Raw genomic sequence first — 23143 nt, 5'->3', positions numbered from 1 at the left:
GGTGTGCTACCCCACAAGCAAAACCACAGTCCTAAACTCTTAGAGGCATTTAAACGAGCTCCTGATACTACGCCAAACTTTTCAATGGCATATACCACAGTTTTGACACTTGGCTTATTTGTGCAAAAGAATGCGACATTGTCTGCATAAGCTAATACTTTTACTTCACTGCCTAATATACTGAAGCCACGAATGCAACTCGACGGTATTATGCTTAAGCACAGTGGTTCTAAATAAAGTGTAAATAGAAGAGGTGACATCGGGCATATTGTTTTACAGAGGAGCGAATAAAAACAGGCTAGGAGAGTTGACCATTAACTATCAGACGAGTTGAGCATTCATCATAGCATAGCTTAACGCCTTTAAGAACAACTTTGCCAACGTTGGCTTGTTCGAGAAGAGAAAAAAGGAAGGAATGACAAACATGGTCAAAGGCTTTAGCAAGGTCTACCTGTCGCATTGAAAGATGCTTTTGATAACCATGACAGTATTGAATCACTGTACGAGCGACATGTATATTGGTTTGTATGGATCGACCGCTGATTCCACATGTCTGATGAGATCCAATGAGGATCGACACAGCATATTGTAACCTATCTGATAATACTTTTGTGAAAATTTTGTTGTCCACGTTTGACAGCGATATTGGTCTGTAGCCCTCGTCGAAGCGAAGGTTTTCCTTGTCAGTTGTTTTCGGTATTAACACAGTGTGACTTTTGCAAAAGGATTGTGGGAGTGTCATCATCATCATCAGCCTGACTACGTCCACTGCAGGACAAAGGCCTCTCCCATGTTCCGCCAGTTAACCCGGTCCGGTGCTTGCTGCTGCCAATTTATACCCGCAAACTTCTTAATCTCATCTGCACACCTAACCTTCTGTCTCCCCCTAACCCGCTTCCCTTCTCTGGGAATCCAGTCAGTTACCCTTAATGACCAGCGGTTATCCTGTCTACGCGCTACATGCCCTGCCCATGTCCATTTCTTCTTCTTGATTTCAACTATGATATCCTTAACCCCCGTTTGTTCCCTAATCCACTCTGCTCTCTTCTTGTCTCTTAAGGTTACACCTACCATTTTTCTTTCCATTGCTCGCTGCGTCGTCTTCAATTTAAGCTGAACCCTCTTTGTAAGTCTCCAGGTTTCTGCTCCGTAGCTAAGTACCGGCAATATACAGCTGTTATATACCTTCCTCTTGAGGGATAGTGGCAATCTACCTGTCATAATTCGAGAGTGCTTGCCGAATGTGCTCCACCCCATTCTTATTCTTCTAGTTACTTCAATCTCGTGGTTCGGCTCTGCGGTTATTACCTGCCCTAAGTAGACATAGTCTTTTACAACTTCAAGTGCACTATTACCTATCTCGAAGCGCTGCTCCTTGCCGAGGTTGTTGTACATTACTTTCGTTTTCTGCAGATTAATTTTAAGACCCACCTTTCTGCTCTTCTTGTCTAACTCCGTAATCATGAGTTGCAATTCGTCCCCCGAGTTACTCAGCAGTGCAATGTCATCGGCGATGCGCAGGTTACTAAGGTATTCTTCATTGACTCTTATCCCTAACTGTTCCCATTCTAGGCTTCTGAAAACCTCCTGTAAGCACGCGGTAAATAGCATTGGGGAAATTGTGTCCCCCTGCCTTACACCCTTCTTGATTGGTATTCTGTTGCTTTCTTTATGAAGCACTATGGTAGCAGTTGATCCCCTGTATATTTCTTCCAGAATGTTTATATATACTTCATCTACGCCCTGATTCCGCAGTGTTTGCATGACGGCTGATATTTCTACTGAATCAAACGCCTTCTCGTAATCTATGAAGGCTATGTATAGGGGTTGGTTATACTCTGAGCATTTCTCTATTACCTGATTGATAGTATGAATGTGGTCAATTGTTGAGTAGCCTGTTCGAAATCCTGCTTGTTCCTTTGGTTGATTGAATTCTAATGTTTTCTTTACTCTGTTAGCAATTATCTTTGTAAATAGCTTGTATACTACAGAGAGCAAGCTGATCGGCCTGTAATTCTTCAAGTCCTTGTCATCTCCTTTCTTATGTATTAAGATGATGTTAGCGTTCTTCCAAGACTCTGGTACTCTTCCCGTCAGGAGACACCTCGTAAACAAGGTGGCTAGTTTTTCTAACACAATCTGTCCTCCATCTTTCAGCAGATCTGATGTTACCTGATCCTCACCAGCAGCTTTGCCCCTTTGCATGCTCTCCAAAGCTTTTCTGACTTCTTCTGTGGGACTTTCTTCTTCTGACTTCTTGTGGGAGTGTATCCATGTCATAACCTAATTGAAAAATATTCGGCAATATAGGAGCAAGCGTTTTCTTGAAAGCTTTGTAAAATTCGCCTGAGATGCCAGCAGGACCAGGTCTTTTCAATAAAGGCAAGTTGTCGATTGCCTGCTCGATTTAATGTATAGTAATGGGTCCATTAATGACAGCACAATTATTTTCTTTCAAGGGGTTCACAAGAGAAACAAAACTATCCTTGAGGTGAACGTCAGGATCATCATCGAGAGAGCTAAATAAACTGTTATAGCACTTTTCTAACGTCAAAGTAATGCCTCTAGTATCTTTTATGAGCACACCGTTAGAGTACAAGTTTTTAATAACTTTAGAAATCGCATGGCGTTGCTCATCAAGTAAAGTTTGGAGCGTTGGTTGCTCAGAATTTAAGGTGCGCTGGTTCCGAGATCTAATACATGCCCCTTGGTAGCGAGCAGCATCCTATCCCTGTAGTTGGCACTTGAAAAATATTATCAATTTTTTATGTACTTTCTCGGCATTTAGTATTCCATCTCATAAAGAATGCAAAGACATTTAAGAAGCATCTTTTCATTATTCTTTCTATAGAAAGACCTAACAGCTCCGATTTCCAAAGCAATAGCACGCACTTGTTTAAAAAGCTCCCAAGTAGCTAAGCATGCAAACCAATCGAAAAGGATTGCCTCATTGCCATCTGGACACGATTCATGAATTCCTGATCACAGAGAAGTTTCGCATTCATTTTCCAAAGGGCCGGAGCGCCCTCGATGGCAGACGTGCCTGACCTCGGCTCCTTGTTTTCTTGTCAGTTTGACCAGTTTTTTCGGCTGATAGACCGCGGTTCGTTGCCGCAGAAGTGAATGCCAGTTACACGGTGAGCCTGTGTCGCGCAGACAGCGTTTTTGGAGAACTTTTTTCTCTTTTTCTCTCTGTTTTGTGAACTGACCACCCTAAGCCTAGTGAGCAGCTTCGGACTGGCCTAGGGCACAGTTGCCGGCGGCCGCGTTCGCACCGCGTTCGCACCGCGGCCGTGCCGTGCCTGGTGAACCTGTTACGCCCGGCGAGTTTCACTCCGAATCTCAAGACGCCTACTACGAAAACGACCACGGCATGCACAAGCGTTCCAGTGAACTCAAGCGATTTCCCGACGCTATCTGACGAAAACTAGACAAAGGATGCAACGCAGTCTACGTTGTCATCAGAATCGTCTACCAGACCTCGTGTCCACGACACGGCAGCGGGCTCTTCTACCGGCACCACTGAACTTCTCGACAACGGGGTACAAAAGAATAACGCCATGTACTATCGACGCCAAGTGTCACCGAACAGACTGCACGCCGAACGGTTGAGTAGGCCCCGCTATACTGTTTTGATCAGGCCGCTAAACAAAGTGCATGTGACAAACATTCCGAAACAAGCCCTTACAGACGCCATAGAGCAAAGCGTTCCGTCAACTTATTGCAGAAATGTCAATTCTCCGCTTTGACATAACCAGTAACTGCGCAGTGCGTACGGATCACACTTCGTGACGAAGGTCATTTTCGAAAACTATGTACACTCTCGCGCTTAGTGTCAATGGTCAATAGTAGCGTGCAAGTAATTGATGTCGACACATCACCTATTAAGCCACACACAGTCGGCAGCTCTCGTGGGGTAATAAAGATCAGACCCGGCCTAACAATTGAGTACATCAAAGCGCATCTGCGCTGTGAACAGGCAACAATCACCGATGTGCGCATGCTCAGTAAAACACAGCTGCTTTTGACATTTGATACAGACTCCTTATCCAAACGCTTGGCGTTTGAATATGAAGTCATCCGTGTTCACGAATATCGGCCTCGCCCGGTCGGATTCTACAACTGTCATCATTTGGACCATATGTTGCTAAATACTGTTCCTTCCCGCCAGTATGCCGCGACTGGGGCAAAGCTCCGCATGAAGTCGACCCAAACTGTAAGCAGTTTCCTCATTGCGTGGCTTGCGGAGCGTCCACACACATTTCACTCAGCCCTCATTGTCCTGAAAGAAATATATCTGAATCAGCCCTTCCTCGCAGCACTAACGATTCATCATCTACGACATCTGCCACACAGCCTACCCCTCCGATGCCTCGGAAAGTAACCTGGGCTCAAACAGCTGCTTCTTCCGATCTGACTCAGCCTATCAACAGCCTTCGCCAAGAAGTACAGGAATTACGGCAGGAAAATCAGAGACTTTGCGACCTCACGCTGGACCGAAAGAAAGGGAATCGGTCTCTAACGCCAAGCCGCAGTCGGTCTCAAAATAAAAGAAAGAGCTGTTCTCCGACACGTCGTTCTAAACCAGTCACAGAAAAGGACTCCACCTATTCTCACATTATTGGGCTCCTGCGACAAGAACGGACTCAAGAATCTAGTAAGCTGGAGCATACGATTCGGTCGGAGATGATTAACACTCAAACACAAGCCCTTGATACAATGCAAACTCGGTTTCAAAATGTATTTGATGAACTGCTGCGCAATGTCCTCGCTGATGACAATAAGTGCCGCAAACCAGGGCCTTCCTCAGGAGCTCTTTCGCTCAGGGAGTGCAGTAGAATTGTCGTAGTTTTAACCAAATGTGCTCTGCTATCCGTAATTATGTTCAAAGGCATATCGCCCCTTGGTCCTTCTTCTCCAAGAGACCCGCAACACGTGCTCGCTTCCTGGTTACCGTGCTTTTCAGACACCAACCATCAAACATAAGCGGCAGCTTCCCAAAGGCCAGGCAGCGCTTCTGGTGCGTAATGACTGCCAGACCACTCAATTAGACATTCCTGATTTCAGTTCTAACGCTCGCAAAATAGTATCTGTTAAAATTTGTCCTCGTGGCCAAAAGACCTTCGTGGCCATGTCTGCGTGTTTTCGTTCAGGAAATATTTCAGTTGGACCATAGACAAGGCTGGAGACGCTTAAGCAAGCATTTAAGAACCTCCCTCTGCCCATCGAAGGTGATTTCAATGCTCATCACCCTGCCTGGGGTGCCCAAAAGGCGAATAAACGCGGAAAATATCTTTACGACGCTATTGAACTCTCTTCTGTAGAAATTTGTAACGCCCCAGACACTCCTGCAAAATAGGACTACACGGAGCGCAGAAAGACACGACCCCAGATCTCACCCTCGCCAGCCCCCAATTTGTACGGCATTGCGGTCTCCAGCCAGTCAAGGGGCAGTGATCATTTCCCGATATTCGTGGCACTTCATCGAAAATGCCTCCGGACCAAAACAACAACAACGATGACGATTTAGAATACATTTCGTAGTAATGTTACTGGATCCTTCTCGACAGTTGAGGGCCTTCTGGACATTGTTCAACAGGCTCGTGAGCTGGCACGCGAAACAGTGCCATGCGAAGACCATACTCAACCGATGGATAACCATTTGGGCAATTTATGAAAACAGCAGACTATTTAGTTAGAAGATACCGCTCGCACGGCAAACGACACTCTGACCTCATGAAAATTAAGCGCCATTTGGAGCTTATCAATGAATATCAGCTCCAACTTCAAAATGAAGCCCGCCAATCCACTTGCGAACGCCTTGGCCGTGTACCGGGTCTCCAAGGTCTATGGCGCATTTTTTGTAGCCTAAGCGGGAAAGGAAAGGGCAACTCTTCTGTAGCCGAGCTGTTCCTCAAAGCAGATCCGTCAGTTGTGGAAGACGTAGTTATTGCCACTTTCTTTCTCCACGCTTCACTCACTCCGTCTACATCCTCGAAAGCCTGCACCATAACGCAGCCTAATCCGAATCTCGATCGCCAATTTAGCATGGGAGAAATGCTAGCAGCCATCAAACACGGGCGTCCTTGATCGGCGCCTGGCCACGACCGAATCACATGGCAAGAACTCCGCAACCTCGGAGATGAAATCCAGGACGCAGTTGGGGCGGTAATCAATGACCTCTGGGACTCAGGAAATGTTCTGGAGAAGCTTAAGCTGTCTCTCATTTATCCTATTCCGAAACATGGAAAATAGAAGACCCTCTGCAAGAACCTCCGGCCAATATCTTTAACGTCTACTTGATGTAAGCTCATTGAACGCATGATTACCACATGCATGTCCCTTTAATACTTTAATACTATAAGAACTAGCAGTAACCCAGATGACACCTCACCAGTAATGATAGAAGTCAGAAAAGCTTTGGAGAGCACGCGAAGAGGTAAAGCTGCTGGTGAGGATCAGGTAACATCAGATCTGCTGATAGATGGAGGACAGATTGTGTTAGAAAAACTAGCCACCCTGTTTACGAGGTGTCTCCTGACGGGAAGAGTACCTGAGTCTTGGAAGAACGCTGACATCATCTTAATACATAAGAAAGGAGATGACAAGGACTTGAATAATTACAGGCCGATCAGCTTGCTCTCTGTAGTATACAAGCTATTTACAAAGGTAACTGATAACAGAGTAAAGAAAACATTAGAATTCAATCAACCAAAGGAACAAGCAGGATTTCGAACAGGCTACTCAACAATCGACCACATCAGGTAATAGAGAAATGCTCAGAATATAACCAATCGCTATACATAGCCTTCACCGCACCACGAAAGCGTGGACAATTTAGAAGTGGCCCTTTTTGGCGCGCAAGCGGACGCCGGCTGTGGCCCAAAGAAGAAGTCAGAGCCGAGAGTTGATAAACAAACCAAATTATATTCTCAATAATGGCAGATCAAAAACAATACACAAGTATGCACACTCCACAATAGTTGAGTACAATATGTCACCAATCAATCAACGTACTACACAGTACAATCAGCCACACTCGAAACAACGGACACAGACAACAATACCCACTACAATGCAGTCACATGCATTGAACAACCAAGACACTTAAAGACTAAAGAAATAGAAAACCTATTCAGTCCAAAGTTCTTGGAACAAAAGTTTGGATGATACTCTTCCGAGAATCACTCACTCAAAGTCCAGCGTTGTTGTCGTTCCGCTGCTCCCGAAGTTTCTCTTTCAGGAAACCTCGCGTCTTCAATTGGCCACTCTCCAAGCTTCAAACTTCTTCGCCGGAAACACGTCGGCTTCACACACGCAGCTGTTGCCACGCGTCTTCGCTCGATAGCGGTAAACACACACTCTTGCCTGTAGCTCGAGTCGTCACCCCTCAGGTGGAAATCATCTTCGTCTCCTGCTTTGTCTCTACGGACAAAACCTTCGCCGACTACACGGCGGAATCCCCACGCGCTCTGGCCCTAACTTCCGTCTTCTCCTGATCTCTCGTCTCGGCTGCTCGATTAAAAACCTTCCGCGCGAGATTCCAGAAGTTCTCATCATTTCGTCGGCGCGATGCGCAGCGAAGGCTGCGGGAAAGGTCGAGACGATACGAGGGCCGTCCGCGACGGACGACTCAACCCGGCATCGCCACGCCTCTTTCCTTCTAGAAATTTCGAGTGCTTGCTCGGCCGCCGATGTGGGGTGAGGAGGTTCGTCGGCGAAGCCACGCTTCCGAGGGGAGAGAGTCGCGCGCCCGGGGAGCCTTTAGATGTTCGTTTTCTTTTTTTTTTCGTTGACTTCGTGGCGTCACTCCGGCATTTCGTCGCGAGACTTTGGCGGCGCCCCTTTTTTGAGCGCTCGTTCTGTGACACTGCCCCCCACTTTAAGAATATTATCTCATAATATTCAAAACTGCACAAACGAGCGCGAACAGTCCCCACACTCTCTAAGACTGTAACATAGTCCGTCGCTCATGACACGTCACATTCACAATATATCACTCAATACAATTGGACATTACAATTCAATCTCACACACATGAAATATAACCGCAGGTACATGAGTACAACGCTTCATCACACATTCCAAACAATACAAACGTACAAAGTTCTGTCTTTACAACAATTATACAACACTATACATCACATCGTCGCCCAGAACACTTTGACTCGCTCGACATACACTTGTGACACAGGATAACAAGAACATTAACACAACATATGTCACTCAGCCCTGCCAAACACATTCCGATTCCACCTCAGCACCTATCCTGTGTATTTCGAGCTGCGCTTGCGTCCTTTCTTGCGGTGCTCGCTCGATCTCTTCTTGTTTTTCTTCGTTCTTTTTCGGCGAGCCCTTTCCAACGACGGGGTCTGAGGCGGCGTCTCAGCCATCGTTGCCACTTCTGACACTGTTAACGGGTGATAACGCTCAACCGATCCTGTCACCCGCTTGTTCATGTCACGACATTGGGCCTGGCTGGCCGACTCCGTCACCTTTACACTGTCTGTCGGTTGAGGTTGTGCCGACGTACGTCCAGCTTCCCAGCACGTGAACTCATTCAACACGATCATCTTCTCATTCGCTGTCTCTTGCGCCGCGGCTTCACCTTGGGCTCGAGTGAGGTCCGTCACGGGATGCTCCTCCACTGTATCTCGCGGTCGCTGGGTTGGCGAGGGCTCTATCTTCGGGTCTTCCCCCAAACATTCTGGATCATTCGGCCCTCGCGCCCCGTCGATGTTTCCGATGACGAGGTCGTACAGGGGGGTCGTCATGCATAGAGCCGTAACCTTCCCGCTGAAGTACGGGGTTTCAACCTCAATCTCTGCTTCGGGAAGCATCCGAACCGTACGGTCAATTAGGCAAACCGGTTTCGTTCTGCCTGTCAACTCACTTTCCCGTACCAAATTTCTCCGCACGATAACCGTGGAGCTACCGGTGTCTCTTAACACCGTAATCTTCTTGCCCGCAACTTTTCCAGGCAGCGTTGGCATTCCCTTCGTGACACCGGTTGGCTGTTTTGTCATTACAGCACCCACAATAGGAATTTTCTCCCCATTTTTCAACTCTACGAATTCATCGGTGACGGCATTATCATCGGATTTCGGTGCTGCTAGCACACAGGATACCTGGTGAGTTTGACTCGCTCCGTTACGACATGTGTCTGCTTTGTGCCCAGTCTCACCACACTTAAAACATTTTACTACCGTAGGGCTCGTAAAGTTAGTACGGCAGTTGCTCGCGCGATGACCCACTCGGTTACACAGAAAACATCGCGGAACACTCTCCGGTGCACGCTTCATTTGTTCGGGTGCCGAATTTTTCGAATCTTCGGGATACTCCTTCTTGATTTTGGCCAAATTAGTGCCACCTTGCGCTTCCAAGAATTGATCCGCTAATTCAAGCATGTCTCCAAGTGACTTAGCTCTACTCTTTTTCAAGTACAGCGACAGGCTTGGGTGGCAACTAGTAAGAAATTGTTCTCTAATTAGGAGCTCTCTAAGCTCATCGTACTCCTGCGCTGTCCCTGAAAGTTCAATCCATCTGTCGAAATAATGGCAAAGTCGGGCGGCATACTGCGTAGCCGTCTCACCATCAGCTGGCTTTCCTGTCCGAAATCTGTCCCGGAATCCTTCCACAGTAAATCTAAATCGCTTCAGCAAAGCAGCTTTCACCTTTGCGTAGTTGGCTGCATCGGTCGGCGTCAGCCTGCCGTACACACTGAGCGCTTCACCACTCAAGCAGGTACTCAAAGCAGTTGCCCATTGATGTTCCGGCCAATTCTGGCTCATTGCAATCGTCTCAAATCGGTGAAGGTACGCGTCAAGGTCGTCCTTCCTTTCATCAAACGGTACGAGCAGCTTGCTTGGGTTCAGGCGGAAGCGATGATCTTCCCGTTCGCTGCTTTCAACTCTAGCTTGGACGGGAGTTTCACTTCGCTGTTGCAAACGGAGCCGCTCGAGTTCCATCTCGTGCTGCCGCTGCCGTTCCCTTTCAGCCATCTCCGCTTCTCTTTCTTCTTTCAGCTGTCGCTCCCTCGCTTCTCTTTCTTCCTTCAGCTGTCGCTCCCTCGCTTCTCTTTCTTCTCTCGCCCTTTCGGCTGCCAACTTCAATCTCTCCAGCTCCAACTTCAATTGCTGCTCTCTTTCTTCCTTCAGCTGTCGCTCTTTTGCCTCTCTTTCTTCTTTCGCTCTCTCATCTGCCAACCTCTCTCTCTCCAACTCAGCTTCCTTTTCCGCTTTGGCTCTTTTGACCGCCAGCCTTTCTTTTTCCAGCTCAGCTGCCTTTTCTTCTTTGACCCTCTCTTTTTCTTCTCTTTCCTTCTGGGGGACCCACTTCCGTAGTTCGGCGCCAGAAAGACCCATCTTCTCACCAAAGCCCCGTGTACATAGACGCGACGGGGGTGGGCTGAGTTGAGTGGCGGGTTCAGCTTACCTCGACGTGCCCGAGTTTATATGAACTCGCACGGACAAGTTCAGGTGAGCTGTGATCGCAGCGACGCTTTGCGTAGAGGCGAGCCGAAAGCCCGTCTTCCGGTACCGGTTTCCGCTCCTCCAAGCCGGCGCTATCGCCTCTCGCCGCTGTGGGCTGCGGTTGTTTACTCAGTTGTCGCTCCGCCACCGCGATGGCTGTCTTGGTATTTTTTCTCAGTTTGCATTAGCTGTACTTTATGGTTGTGTTGGTGTCTTGGCTAACACTGCACAACGCGATGGCAGCAGTGGTTCTGTAAGCGTAGGAAAATTACTGGCGCTAAGCGCAGGAAAATGGAGCACGAATCAACAAGCCGGCTTTGGTGCATTTAGAAGGCTGCCGAGGAACCCTCGGTGCAGTGAAGTGCGCTTACGGTCCGCCGTTGACAGCCTTGGGGGCAGCTCAATATAAATAATATTTTCTCGCGTAAAACAAAGATTCGTATTAAACTTACAAAAATAAATATCGTTTCTGCACCCTTTGAAATGATCCAAAGTGTATATTTTATATGGAGCGTCACACAGACCAATAAGTGCCTGAACATGAGCAATATTGCAAATTTTTCAAAGTTCATGTGCCAGCGCTTCCAAACTACTGTCTTCGCGACTCGTGTTTTTCCCCCACTTACCGTCAACAATGCAAGGAAGCTATGCAGCTGCGTTGTCTCTGGAAAAGTTTAAAAGCTGTAAAAATTTCTGACTTTGGTCAAAACACTGCATTGCTTCCCCGCAAAGCACATTAACATACACTAGTGGTGAATGCGTTTTAACAAGAAAATGTGGTTCTTTTCCTACCGACTGGAATCGTTTTACCATGCTGCGTATAATATTTCACTTTTTCGAAGTTTCGTCGCAACCTAACTGCCACCATATTTAAGAAATTGAAATTTTCTTTAGAAAATTGGTTCCAAAAATGAATAGTGTAGTAAAGTGACCAACCATCACTTTTTATAGTGTAATCGTAGATGGTCTAGCGTACTGTCTGGGATATTTGGCGTGGAACGACCCTCATCTCCTCCAAAACCCGAACACTTAACCCGAAAAAACGTTCGAAATGCCTAAGTCAATTCAGGGATTCAAGAAACACGAATTAAAAAGAGCGAAACCAAACCTGGACTACGCTTTTCCTCTTGGGGAAATTACATGTATTGGTAAAGGCACTTATTTTTTGTGATAAAGTCAATTTACACCACTTGCAAAAAAAAACCCAAAACAAAACTTACAAAGAATGAAATACCCGAAAGTATTTGCCTTTTCATAGTCGAACCTGGCTGTGAAGAACGCCAAAATAAATGCAAGCGGAGTTGGAATACTGCGCATTAGTAGACAATTCTGTGAATTTACGCAAATGTATTCTGATGGCGAGGTGACCAGAAACTTTATTAAAGCGTTCATGTGCACGTATTTGAGATTTCTGGCGCACAAGCCGATTTCCTGCTACGGGCAGAGCAAAATAGCCGGTCGTGAGAACGATAACCAACAAGCTCTCATAGGACGTACCAAGCAAGATTTAAACGTAAAAGTGATCTGCATTTACCGCATAACAGAACGATGTCCTCGTTCTGTCATGCTTGATATCGAGCAAATCACTCAGTTTTTCTCGTTGACTAAAGCTAGCAACGTCATTATTTCATCATCTGTCCACATGGTGCGTGGTGCCCGCGAGGATGTCATCGTGCCTAGCGCGCGCGTACCGGCCGACAGAGAAAGAGCAACGTCGGAGTGATGGGGAAGCGGAGACCGCGACGGGCGGGAGAGGTCACGAGCCGTCAACTCAGCGCGACCGGTTATACATGCCCTTTCTGAGCGCGGCGAGTTCGGTGAACCTACCCCCTGTCTCCGGGTCGACGGGACTCGCCGCGACGACTCTCCGCCCCGACGCGTCCGCTTATACATGGGGAGGGCGAGTCCAGAAAATCTGTTTATTTCGACTCAACGCGCCCTCGTCGGGTCAATGTAAACGGGCCTCAAGAGCGACTAACTTTTCGAGATCCATTGTGTCTCGCAACTCGCAAATAAAACCTTGCCGCGTGCAAAAAGTATCTGCCTAAATCAGTCTATCGGAACACTCTCCTGCACTCGTTAACGAGAACACTGAACAACACACAAAATCGTTCCGATAGCACTATCAACAACTCGAGGCTCTTTCTCACTACTTTGGACACACTGTGCACCAAAAAATCCTGTCGCGGACGCCAGATTAATTGTCACAGGTCGCGTTAATTAGGGAGGCGATCGCAGGGCTAATTCCAAGGGCCGAAGTATCGGCCCCCCGGACCGCACCACGAAAGCGTGGACAATTTAGAAGTGGTCCTTTTTGGTGCGCCAGCGGACGCCGGCTGTGGCCCAAAGAACAAGTCAGATCCGAGAGTTGATAAACAAACCAAATTATATTCTCAATAATGGCAGATCGAAAACAATACACAAGTATGCACACTCCACAATAGTTGAGTACAATATGTGACCAATCAATCAACGTACTACACAGTACAATCAGCCACACTCGAAACAACGAACACAGACAACAATACACACTACAATGCAGTCGCATGCATTGAACAACCAAGACACTTAAAGACTAAAGAGATAGAAAACCTATTCAGTCCAAAGTTCTTGGAACAAAAGTCTGGATGATACTCTTCCGAGAATCACTCACTCAAAGTCCAGCGTTGTTGTCGTTCCGCTGCTCCCGAAGTTTCTCTTCCAGGAAACCTCGCGTCTTCAATTGGCCACTCTCCAAGCTTCAAACTTCTTCGCCGGAAACACGTCGGCTTCACACACGCAGCTGTTGCCACGCGTCTTCGCTCGATAGCGGTAAACACACACTTTTGCCTGTAGCTCGAGTCGTCACCCCTCAGGTGGAAATCATCATCGTCTCCTGCTTTGTCTCTACGGACAAAACCTTCGCCGACTACACGGCGGAATCCCTACGCGCTTTGGCGCTAACTTCCGTCTTCTCCTGATCTCTCGTCTCGGCTGCTCGATTAAATACCTTCCGCGCGAGATTCCAGAAAGTTCTCATCATTTCGTCGGCGCGATGCGCAGCGAAGGCTGGGGGAAAGGTCGAGACGATACGAGGGCCGTCCGCGACGGATGACTCAACCCGGCATCGCCATGCCTCTTTCCTTCTAGAAATTTCGAGTGCTTGCTCGGCCGCCGATGTGGGGTGAGGAGGTTCGTCGGCGAAGCCACGCTTCCGAGGGGAGAGAGTCGCGTGCCCGGGGGAGCCTTTAGATGTTTGTTTTCTTTTTTTTTCGTTGACCTCGTGGCGTCACTCCGGCGTTTCGTCGCGAGACTTTGGCGGCGCGCCATTTTTTGAGCGCTCGTTCTGTGACACCGTCGATATGCAGAAAGTGTTCGATAATGTTCACCATAACACTATTCTTGAAGAACTAGCTAAGCGCTACATAAGTCAGCGTGCGCAGACATGGATTCAAAATTTTCTTGCTGCTCGGCCCATTCGTTTAAGAGGTGCACCACCTGGATGGAGTCGAAGACTTACTACTTGGACAGAGGTGTTCCACAGGGATCTATTTTAGGACCGACGCTGTTTAATCTGGCCATGAGCAGGGTAGCGGAAAACCTTGAACGGGACACCACGGCTAGATTCGCCATCTACGCCGATGATATTACTATATGGACAGATGCAGTAGATTATTCTGACAAAGAATCAATGCATTCCGAGCTGCAGACAGCCCTCCTTAGTTTAGAGTCCACTCTTAAGGAAGTAGGCCTGCAGCTGGCTCCACATAAGACAAAACCTGTAAGCATAGACGGCAAGAATCGCACCAACCCGAAAATGTGCATCTCACTCCATATTGGATCACACACTATACAATCAAAAACGGAGAAATCAAAGTTTTAGGTTTACCAATAGCCAGCTGCAACAGCCCACAAAAGTGGGTACGTGGACTGTGGCAGGCATGGTCAGCCACGTTACATATGATACGTCGTCTGTCCAACAAATACGGAGGTGCACGACAACAAGCCTGTCGCAATCTCGCATGAGCTGTGGCTGTTGGGAAGATTTTGTACGGCGCACCCATATACAAGTTCTCTCTAACGGACATCCAAAACTTGGAACGCCTTCATCGGGCTACTCGCCGTACCATCACGGGGCTCCCTAAACACACTAAGATATCCCCCCTTGAAAGCGCAAAGGGCTTGCCCCCTCTGCAAGACGACGTGAAGCCAGCACTCGGCACTACATAACGCCTGGAAAACACGCCGCAAGGTCGTCGCCTTCTGGCCTGGCATTGTCAGCAGCATGATGATGCACCTCTTCTTAATCAGTCCTTACCCCGATGGGAAACTCCAATAGCCTCGTGACTGTTCCGTCACCCCATATATCGTCACAATATTTCTGCCCGCCAGTTTCTTGCCACGCGACAACTCAGGGAAGCGAGCTTAGATACCAGCGACATATACACGGACGCTGGCATTTCCTGTGGCGAAGCTTGTATAGCATGGATCTGCGCGCAGACCACCGAGTACACTGGGGCCTACAGGTGTGATCAACCGAACGGTATTCCTATGCATGCCGAACTACTTGCCATATGGGGAGTGACTGCAAGCCTCCCGTACACTATACAGAAACCCCTTCGTGTCTTTACCGACTCTCACGCTGCCTACTCGGAAATATTTCGCCCAGCGTCGGAGGATGCTACAGCTGCTGCTATTCAAAGCATCATTCGTAGGCATGAAAAAGCCGACCGGCCAATAGAAATTATCTGGACGCCGGGGCATACGGTTGTGCCCAGGGGCAATACGGCGGGACACGCCGCTGCTGCTTTCGCTGGTGGGTCGACCAATCTTTCTCTGCCCCCACTCCTCAGGGTGAACCCGTAGAGCTCTTAAGTCAAATAGCTCCCTCGGTAGCCACAATGCACTACGTACGCACGTCCCTGCGTCATGCTAGTAAAAAACGCATTGCGCAGGTTACACCACCAGTCCTATTTTCCGGCAAATGAACGCGTTCCCAAGAAGTCTTGATTAATAAGGTCTACGCAAATTCTGCATACACACCGTACTCTTTAGTAAAATGGTGACAACCGGACATAGCGACAGTGACGTGCAATCACTGCAGGCTGCGCTGCCACGTAGACCTTCACCACTTACTGTGGCAGTGTTCCGAATTTGAAAAAGGGCGAATTTCCATACAAGCTTTGCAAATCACAAATTGTCGTGAAGCGCTTCTTACAGACCCGGACACGCAGTTATTATTTGTCCAATATGGAAGTGGTTTAGGGAGTCCGAAAAACCACAGTACTGACCGTAAACCGCCTCAGTACCAGTGATGGTGAATACAATAGGTGTAAAACCAGTGACACTGTGAATTAGTAGTGTAGTCAGAAAGTCCTGCTTATCACCACAGAGCTCCTGTGCCTCCCCCCCCTGAATGACTTTCCATCCCATCCAAAGGGCCCACTGGAGACGGAATTGTTTGTGACGATTTTCACCGATTTGCGCAACAACAATACAATTGTCTGAGAATGATACAGCTTCGGTGCTGCAGGACGCTTTAGGAGAGAGGAGTGATGAGTACATGTAAATCCGGTCAAGGTGAGCATGAGAACTGCCTTGTACTCTTGTATAACCCGTTGCCCGATTCGAGACCCCGAGGTCTATTAGTCCTGCATTATCTACAATACCGAATAGAAGCTCGCCACTCCTGTCTCTCTTTCCAGAAGGATTATTACGGTCAATAGCTTCACATACGCAGTTGAAATCTACCATAAGTACCATGCATCTGTCAACGTCAATTAAACTACGCACTTTTTCAAATGATCGTTTCGGAACTTGATTAAACGCGTATAGATTGATATTTCGCCACGGCGCTCCTTGCAACAAAAAATCACAGCATATATACCTGCCCTTTTCATCAACACTACTGCATAATGCTGAACAGCTAGGGTAGGCTCTTTTTCAGAAACAACCACTAGCCCGCAGATAAACCTTTTGCATGTGAGACACACACACATTATACTGAGACAGAAAAGGCCGCAGGGCCTTTTCGGTCTCTTCCTCGCTCTCGATCTTTGTATCTTGAATGGCGACAAAGTCGAGACACTTCCGATTGAGAAGTCTATGGAGCTGTGCCTGTTTCTGCGATGACCTATAAGGCCGCGTACGTTCAAGGTAGCAAAAATAAGTCGCTCAGACTGCGCCATGGTGACTACCTTCTAATGCGCTTATCGTCCCACTTGATCAGTTCCAAGAGCTGGCGCTGATCGAGGCTTTCCGTCAACCCCCACCAGGCGGCCTAGATCGGGATTGGCGACACTTCCCTTTGGGCATGGACTTTCGGAGACCGCGTGACTTCCTAGTCACTGACGCTGGGTCACTCCCTTTGCTTGAATCCGAGCTGTACGCTGCGCGACGCTTCGGTATTGCTGCATCCACAGAGATCTGCATATCATCTTGTGACGCCGCACCATGATGAAAACGCTGCTGCGCAGCTGCAGCGCAAGCAAGTGAAGAACTTTCTGTGGGATCCAGCCCAGAGTCTCTGTCTTGTACTGGCGGCAGTTCGGCATCGTTATGAGTCCGTGCAGCAGCACTCTTCATAGGAACTTATACTTGTGCTAGGAGTTGTGCGGAGCCATTTTGAGTATGCTGCTTGTATGATTCATTTGGCTCTTTGCACGCAGAAGTTTCAACTGTGTCAACAGCGAGTGACTTTCTTTCCTCTTCTGGATTCTGTGTGGTAAAGCCCGCAGCATCTGAAATTGTCGGAGTGTCTCCCGCTGCGTCCAGAACCTCGCTGGCATCCATAATATGATCTTGTGAATATGATCTGGCTGTTGTGTGTGCTGTCGCGGCTTCTTGGCGTATGTCATAACACAATCCTCGGCCGAATGACCGAAGTGGCGACAGTTGTCACAGCGAGGGGTCCTGCAGTTTCGACGGATGTGTCCAACCTTACTGCACCAAAGGCAAAGTGGTGGGTGGCCAGGTATCAGGACGAGGCTTTGCACTTCGCAGACAACAAGAATATGAGGAATATCAGCAACGCGAACTCCATCAGCAAGGAACAAAACAGCATCCCTATTTAGCGTCCGCATTTATTCCATGTCCGCTACTTTCCAGCTTTCTTGAGATATTGTCTTGATCTTCCCAAAAGATCGCAGTGCCTTGCGAACATAGGCGTCCTCCAAGCGTTCTTTGTTTATTGCCTTTTTTACTACAGATAAAGAAAGTCTAACAATCATACCCGTTTCAGACGTATTAATACATCAAACAAAGATATCACATCATCACAGTCATTCCTCTAACACATCACGTGCGATGACTATAATTTATACGAAACACTCATAAACAGATGGTACTCTATTATAATAGTGTCTATGACCTAGCAAGCCGCACTACACCAAACGTAGGCCAAAGAAAAAGATAACATCAAAATGCTGAGCGAAATTTTCAAAGGGCAAAAATTGTATTCCGTGTGGATTAAGAGGTCTATCTGTCTTTAAAGTCTCCTGCAATATGTCCCAGGAGAATATGACATTCTTACAATAAATAAATAAACACACGTTCAATAGAGCGTACGTTGCCAGGAGAGCTAACGGCAAGCCTTTTTATACACACTATACACCGTTTGGCAGTCCTCATAGCTTCGAAACTTTAGCGCGTTTTCGTTATCAGTGGCGACATGACGCGACAGGCTCGCGTTGGGTCCCCGCGAAGCGCCGCCTCTACGGAGTGTGGTTCCTCCGGCACGCACGCTTATCAGACTCGTAATTCAGGAGAGGACGAAGGTCCCTTCGCACGCTGCCACGGCTGCGTTTACAGTGCTTACAGGCAACAAACAAACGAAAGCAGCGCGCTTCTGACGCACGACGCAGGAAGAATTGTGGCAGTTGTTCGTGCTTGTCCTGTGTGTACTTGTGCACTCGTTTCGTGCGTCTTTTTTCTTGTTGGAACAGCACGCTTTAAGTGTCGAACTGCGACAGTTGCTGGTCCGCGTTCATCATGGGTAGGCTAATTTCGTGCGTGCTTTGTGCTTGAAATGTGCGCTGCAATTTTTGAGCTGCTTGCCGTTCCTGACGTGTCTTTGCAATTTGTTGCTGTTACTAAAACAATGCACAATAAACGTCCAAATACCTCTGTAAAGACACGTTCCACTTTCGGGTTCTTACGGTCCTATATACGGGGTGCAGCCGCGTTTTTATTTTTTTCTGAGGTTCCGGCACCAACTTGCCCAACTTTCAGCGCTTGTCTGCACTAAACGTTGTGCAATGCCAACCTTAGCCTTTATTCGTGATAATGGGGCACTATAACAATATTTGACAGCATGCCTTATTTGCTTTATCGAAACATTGTGGCACTGTGTGCGTTCGCGAATGTTTCTTCGTTGTGTGCGCGCCGCAGTAAGCTTGGACTAAAAAGACGCGATAATGAACATGTGACTTGCGTGGTCCTTATTTCACTTTAAAACAAAGCACTCAGTAGTGACTGCTGAACAGCTGAGCGGATTTAACACAGCAAAACAAATGGGAATGAATTCAGGAATGATTTAGAATAGAACAACCACCTGAACTTGCTTATTCTCGATGATATTTGATCACAACAGAAAGGTCTCGCTTCCGGCATCGAAAGACACTCGTGACGCTTCCTAATTCATGTCCCCAGCGGTAGCAATGATGGTGCTCATCTTAGACAGCAGTTAATGCATGGTGTCAGCGATGTGTTATGCCGCAGCATGTCCCACTCGTTGACGATGGGGGCGTGGCATCACAAGATCCAGATTGAGCTGAATAAAACAGGGGCTGATGTGTCATACGTTTTTCTGTTATTTTCTTGTCTGAAAAGAGCAGTACTGCAGTGTTTGCTTTGATTACCATGCCCCGTATACCAGAAAAGGGGTGACTTAAGATTATTGAAGTGTGTTATAAAACCTACACTACATTTTGTAGCCGGCTAGTGAGTCTTGTGGTAACGACTCTTACTGTTGAGTGATCTTTTTTATTCCAAGTCAAATCAAGACAACGCACATTCCATGCTGATCGTCGAATCTTCCTCGTCCCTGCGTACTGCGGTGCACGTATAGTGAAGAAATATGAACGCACAGAGCACCACGGTGTTTCGAGAGAGACTACAAGATACGCTGTCGAATTCCGCTTTTAGCACCCAATTATCACAAATAAAGGTTGAGAGGTTGGTGTCGCACAACGTTTAGTGCAGATTATCGACCCAGTCCCTGCACTAACGATGATATCCGCGCGCTGGCCAGCAATACGGCAAGGAAGAGCCACCGTAGCAGACGAAGTAGTTCAAAAACTCCCGTAATAATCTGTGCACGTGCGAGTGTTTCACGGCGCGTGCTTGAAGCGCAGGCCGCATCACTATGCCATGTGTTTCGAGATTGTCCCTAGTGTGAAACAGCCTGTACCAGCAGAGAAGGCAGTGTGTCGAGAAGAAGATTTAGATGTGTGCAGTTCAACTTTTTGACGGAAGCTAAAAAGCTGCCCCAGTCACATTTACGTGTTTTTTGTTAGGTACAAACCTCACGGTGAAACAAATCGAGTATGGCGACGGCTAAAGTTAGTTGGAGCCCCGCCGCGGTGGTCTAGTGGCTAAGGTACTCGGCTGCTGACCCCCAGGTCGTGGGATTGAATCCCGGCTGCGGTGGCATGCATTTCCGATGGAGGCGGAAATGTTGTAGGCCCGTGTGCTCAGACTTGGGTGCTTGTTGAAAAACCCCAGGTGGTCGTAATTTCCGGAGCCCTCCACTACGGCGTCTCTCATAATCATATGGTGGTTTTGGGACGTTAAGCCACATATATCAATCAGTCAAGTTAGTTGGATTCTGTTGAAGTCATGTATATGCGCGGTTTTAAAAAAATAGTGATGAAGAAAATGCAGAAGTAGACAAAACAAAGCGCAGATCATGCTTTCGCACAAATGAGTTATGGCTGAAAATTTATCGTTAAAGAGCACGCCACATCAATATAACTGCGTTGAGATAAAAGCGCGCCTCGGCCTTTAGCGACGAAGCACGGGTCATGTACTTGGCCTTCACAGCACTCATGCATCACGGAAGCGCGAAAGGAAGACGACAAACATGTGGCAGCGCTAAAATCACAATATATTTCTCCGCACATAATCCGCTCATTTTGAAATGCAGAAAGTGGGGCGCAGTACAGGTGAGGGCTGATAAAAGAGAACAACGACAAAGGCACCTGTGTCGTTCTCTGATATGTTCCCTGTTCTGTACTGCACTTTTTGCGTTTAGAAATGAATCTTTACAAACTAGCCCAACTGGCCAACTGGCCATTTTGCTACAATCCGCTCGACGCATCTAAAGTTAGCCCCGAGCTGTAGAGGTATGCGTTTTTGTTATTCAAACGTCGACGAATTCTGGTGTACGTCACCAGCAGACGATGGCTCGACCACTTCCTTGTAGTACTCCACTAGCATATCAGTCATGAATTCCCTTAGCCGCCCACCAGTCATCTTGTCCAGCGTAGTGGCGGGCTGGGGTGCCACCACAGTGAACCGGTCGATGAGGCATGCCAGGAAACCTCCGAAGTCTTCCATCAGGTCGTGCTCCCGTAGGTAGGCGTGCTTGGGTGCCACCTTCTGCGTGCGGAACAGGTGCAGCGCGTAGGTGATGATCACGTTCGTGAGCACCACCACGGCCTTGGAAGCCATGGGATCTAGAGGCTCGGTGTGCTGCGCCCTCAACAGGGCCAGCTTGCGGTGACGTAACGACAGGGCCTGAAACACGTGGTACAGGCAGTCATCCTTGAAGCGAGGAATCAGGCTGAGGCAATCGTGACAGTATTTGCGAATCTTCTCGTCGCGCCCGACTTCTGTGAGCATGGCTGCAGCGAAAGCCTCACTGACGCCCGTTAAAATCAGTGTGGCCAGCTGCCACGACGCGACTGCACTACCCAAGCGGCACTGCTGCAGTGTCCTGACGCGAAGGTTCTTCGACGCGTTGTTCTTGAGTATCAACGCGGATGCCTTAACCATGACGGCATCGAACAGCGCGTCCACGACCCTCGGGCTTGGCTCGAGGAACATCTCGAGTACGCTTTCGGTCACCTGCTCACGGATAGAAATGATAAGGACTTTGTCCGCGTCGTCCCTCGGCACTGTGGCTCCTCTAACGTTCGTGAAGACGAGGTATTGCAGGATGCTGTGCGTCACCAGGACGAGGCGGTGGAGCAGGCAGACGGAAACGTCGCGTGAGGCGTGGAGTTTGCAATTCTCAGGGGATAGTGCCCCACAGTCGAAGTTTGCATCGTCGTCGTCGATGTCGTATGTGGACGTCGCCTGCGCAACATCCGTCCATGGCCTGTCCTGGATCGGGACAACGCACTCGCGACCGCCATTCTCCCGCCATGCTTCCTGACGCAGGTTTCGGCACTTGCTTCTCAACACCTGCATCTTCTGTACAAACCCTATGGACTCGCGGCAGTGCTGTATCAGACCGGACACCACAGGAAAAAAGATGTGGTCGCGTAGCTCCACGAATGCGTCCATGGCCTGTGACAAGAGCTCCGTGTAGTTACGTTTGCTGATGATCGGAGGCGCGAACACCACCGCGGTGATACCGACAAGGCGGTGGTTCTCGAGCGGCCTCTTTGGCATCTTGTGCTGCAGCCACACGTGGCGCGCTAGGCGACAGTAGGGCTCGGCGTGACGTCGTGACCTCACCGTGATCATCGGTTGTTCGAGGTCGTAGCCTAGGGCTATCAAATCACTCGTCACATCGGTGATGCTGTTGTACAGCCTCAGTATCGGTCGCAGCACGGTTTCGCGAATCCTGGTCTTGTGTATGAAGTAGCCCTTGCTCTTTGCGGAGTCCCATAGCCAGCGGTCGCGTGCTGCCCTGTACTTCGCGGAATACAAGAGCACCGGAGTCGCTTCGAACGTGGAGACTTCCCCGCGCAGTTCAAGAATGGTGCCGATATCCAGAAGGGTGGCGACGGGTTCCCGCTTTCCGTGGCTCTTGGCCCTTAGATTGCGCTCGAGGGTGTTGCTGGGTCGCTCCCAAGAAGACGCTAGGCTTAGTCGATCTATGTCGATGACCGAGACCATTCTTGTTCTTGTTCACCTATTGCCCGTGCCACAGTTCACCTATCGCTCGTGGCGCATACCCACTGTGGGGGATTGGCCAAGAAATTGGTTGTTTCATCAAATAGTATGAAGTTTTAGAATAATGGAGCTTATATAATAGAAAGATTACAGATTACCTAGGAAATTATGGTGTTTGATCTAACCCATCCCAGGCAACACAAATACAACCCGAGGACGCCCTCAGTACGCCTCCATGAGGACAATACCATGCCCAACGTTACTAGATACGCTGATCACGCCCTCAGAGTGCCTTCTTATTGTACTGGAATGGCACTAATCCGGTCCTCTTGCCCATACATATAAAAACCTCAGCACATCCTCAAAACAACACGTCAGGACTTTTTTGGTATGTTTTCAGAACAATTGCGCGGTCGGTTCGGGTGGCTGGGATACTCTTTAGGATTTACTTCTTTTCATGGTATTTACGTACATCAAAGAAAAAACTACTGTGAGGTCTCGTGTATGTATACTGTATCAATCGATTATATTAACAGAGTGGTGACAGTGCTGCACCATTACAGTAAAACAAACAAAGCTTGTTGAGTGAAATGTATTTATTTAACAGTAATTAGTCACAACTGACAGCT

The 23143-nt window shown here is 48.2% G+C and overlaps 1 protein-coding gene across 1 annotated transcript; it reads right to left on the bottom strand.

The window, feature by feature from the left end:
• Positions 1-20331: 20331 nt before the first annotated feature.
• Positions 20332-22536, bottom strand: LOC142788539 (uncharacterized). The gene has a single exon (XM_075884966.1). It carries the CDS (start codon positions 22515-22517, stop codon positions 20808-20810), a length of 1710 nt encoding a protein of 569 aa, XP_075741081.1. The 5' UTR covers positions 22518-22536; the 3' UTR covers positions 20332-20807.
• Positions 22537-23143: the final 607 nt, after the last annotated feature.

The sequence above is a fragment of the Rhipicephalus microplus genome, chromosome 2 (assembly GCF_043290135.1).
Source record: "Rhipicephalus microplus isolate Deutch F79 chromosome 2, USDA_Rmic, whole genome shotgun sequence".
In the NCBI taxonomy this organism is placed as follows: Eukaryota; Metazoa; Arthropoda; class Arachnida; order Ixodida; family Ixodidae; genus Rhipicephalus; species Rhipicephalus microplus.
Note: the sequence above shows the minus strand (reverse complement) of the source record. Positions and strands in the feature narration are given on the sequence as shown.

Bases quoted from the DNA above. Each gene is read 5' to 3' on its own strand.
- LOC142788539 (XM_075884966.1), bottom strand. From the start codon at position 22,517: ATGGTCTCGGTCATCGACATAGATCGACTAAGCCTAGCGTCTTCTTGG.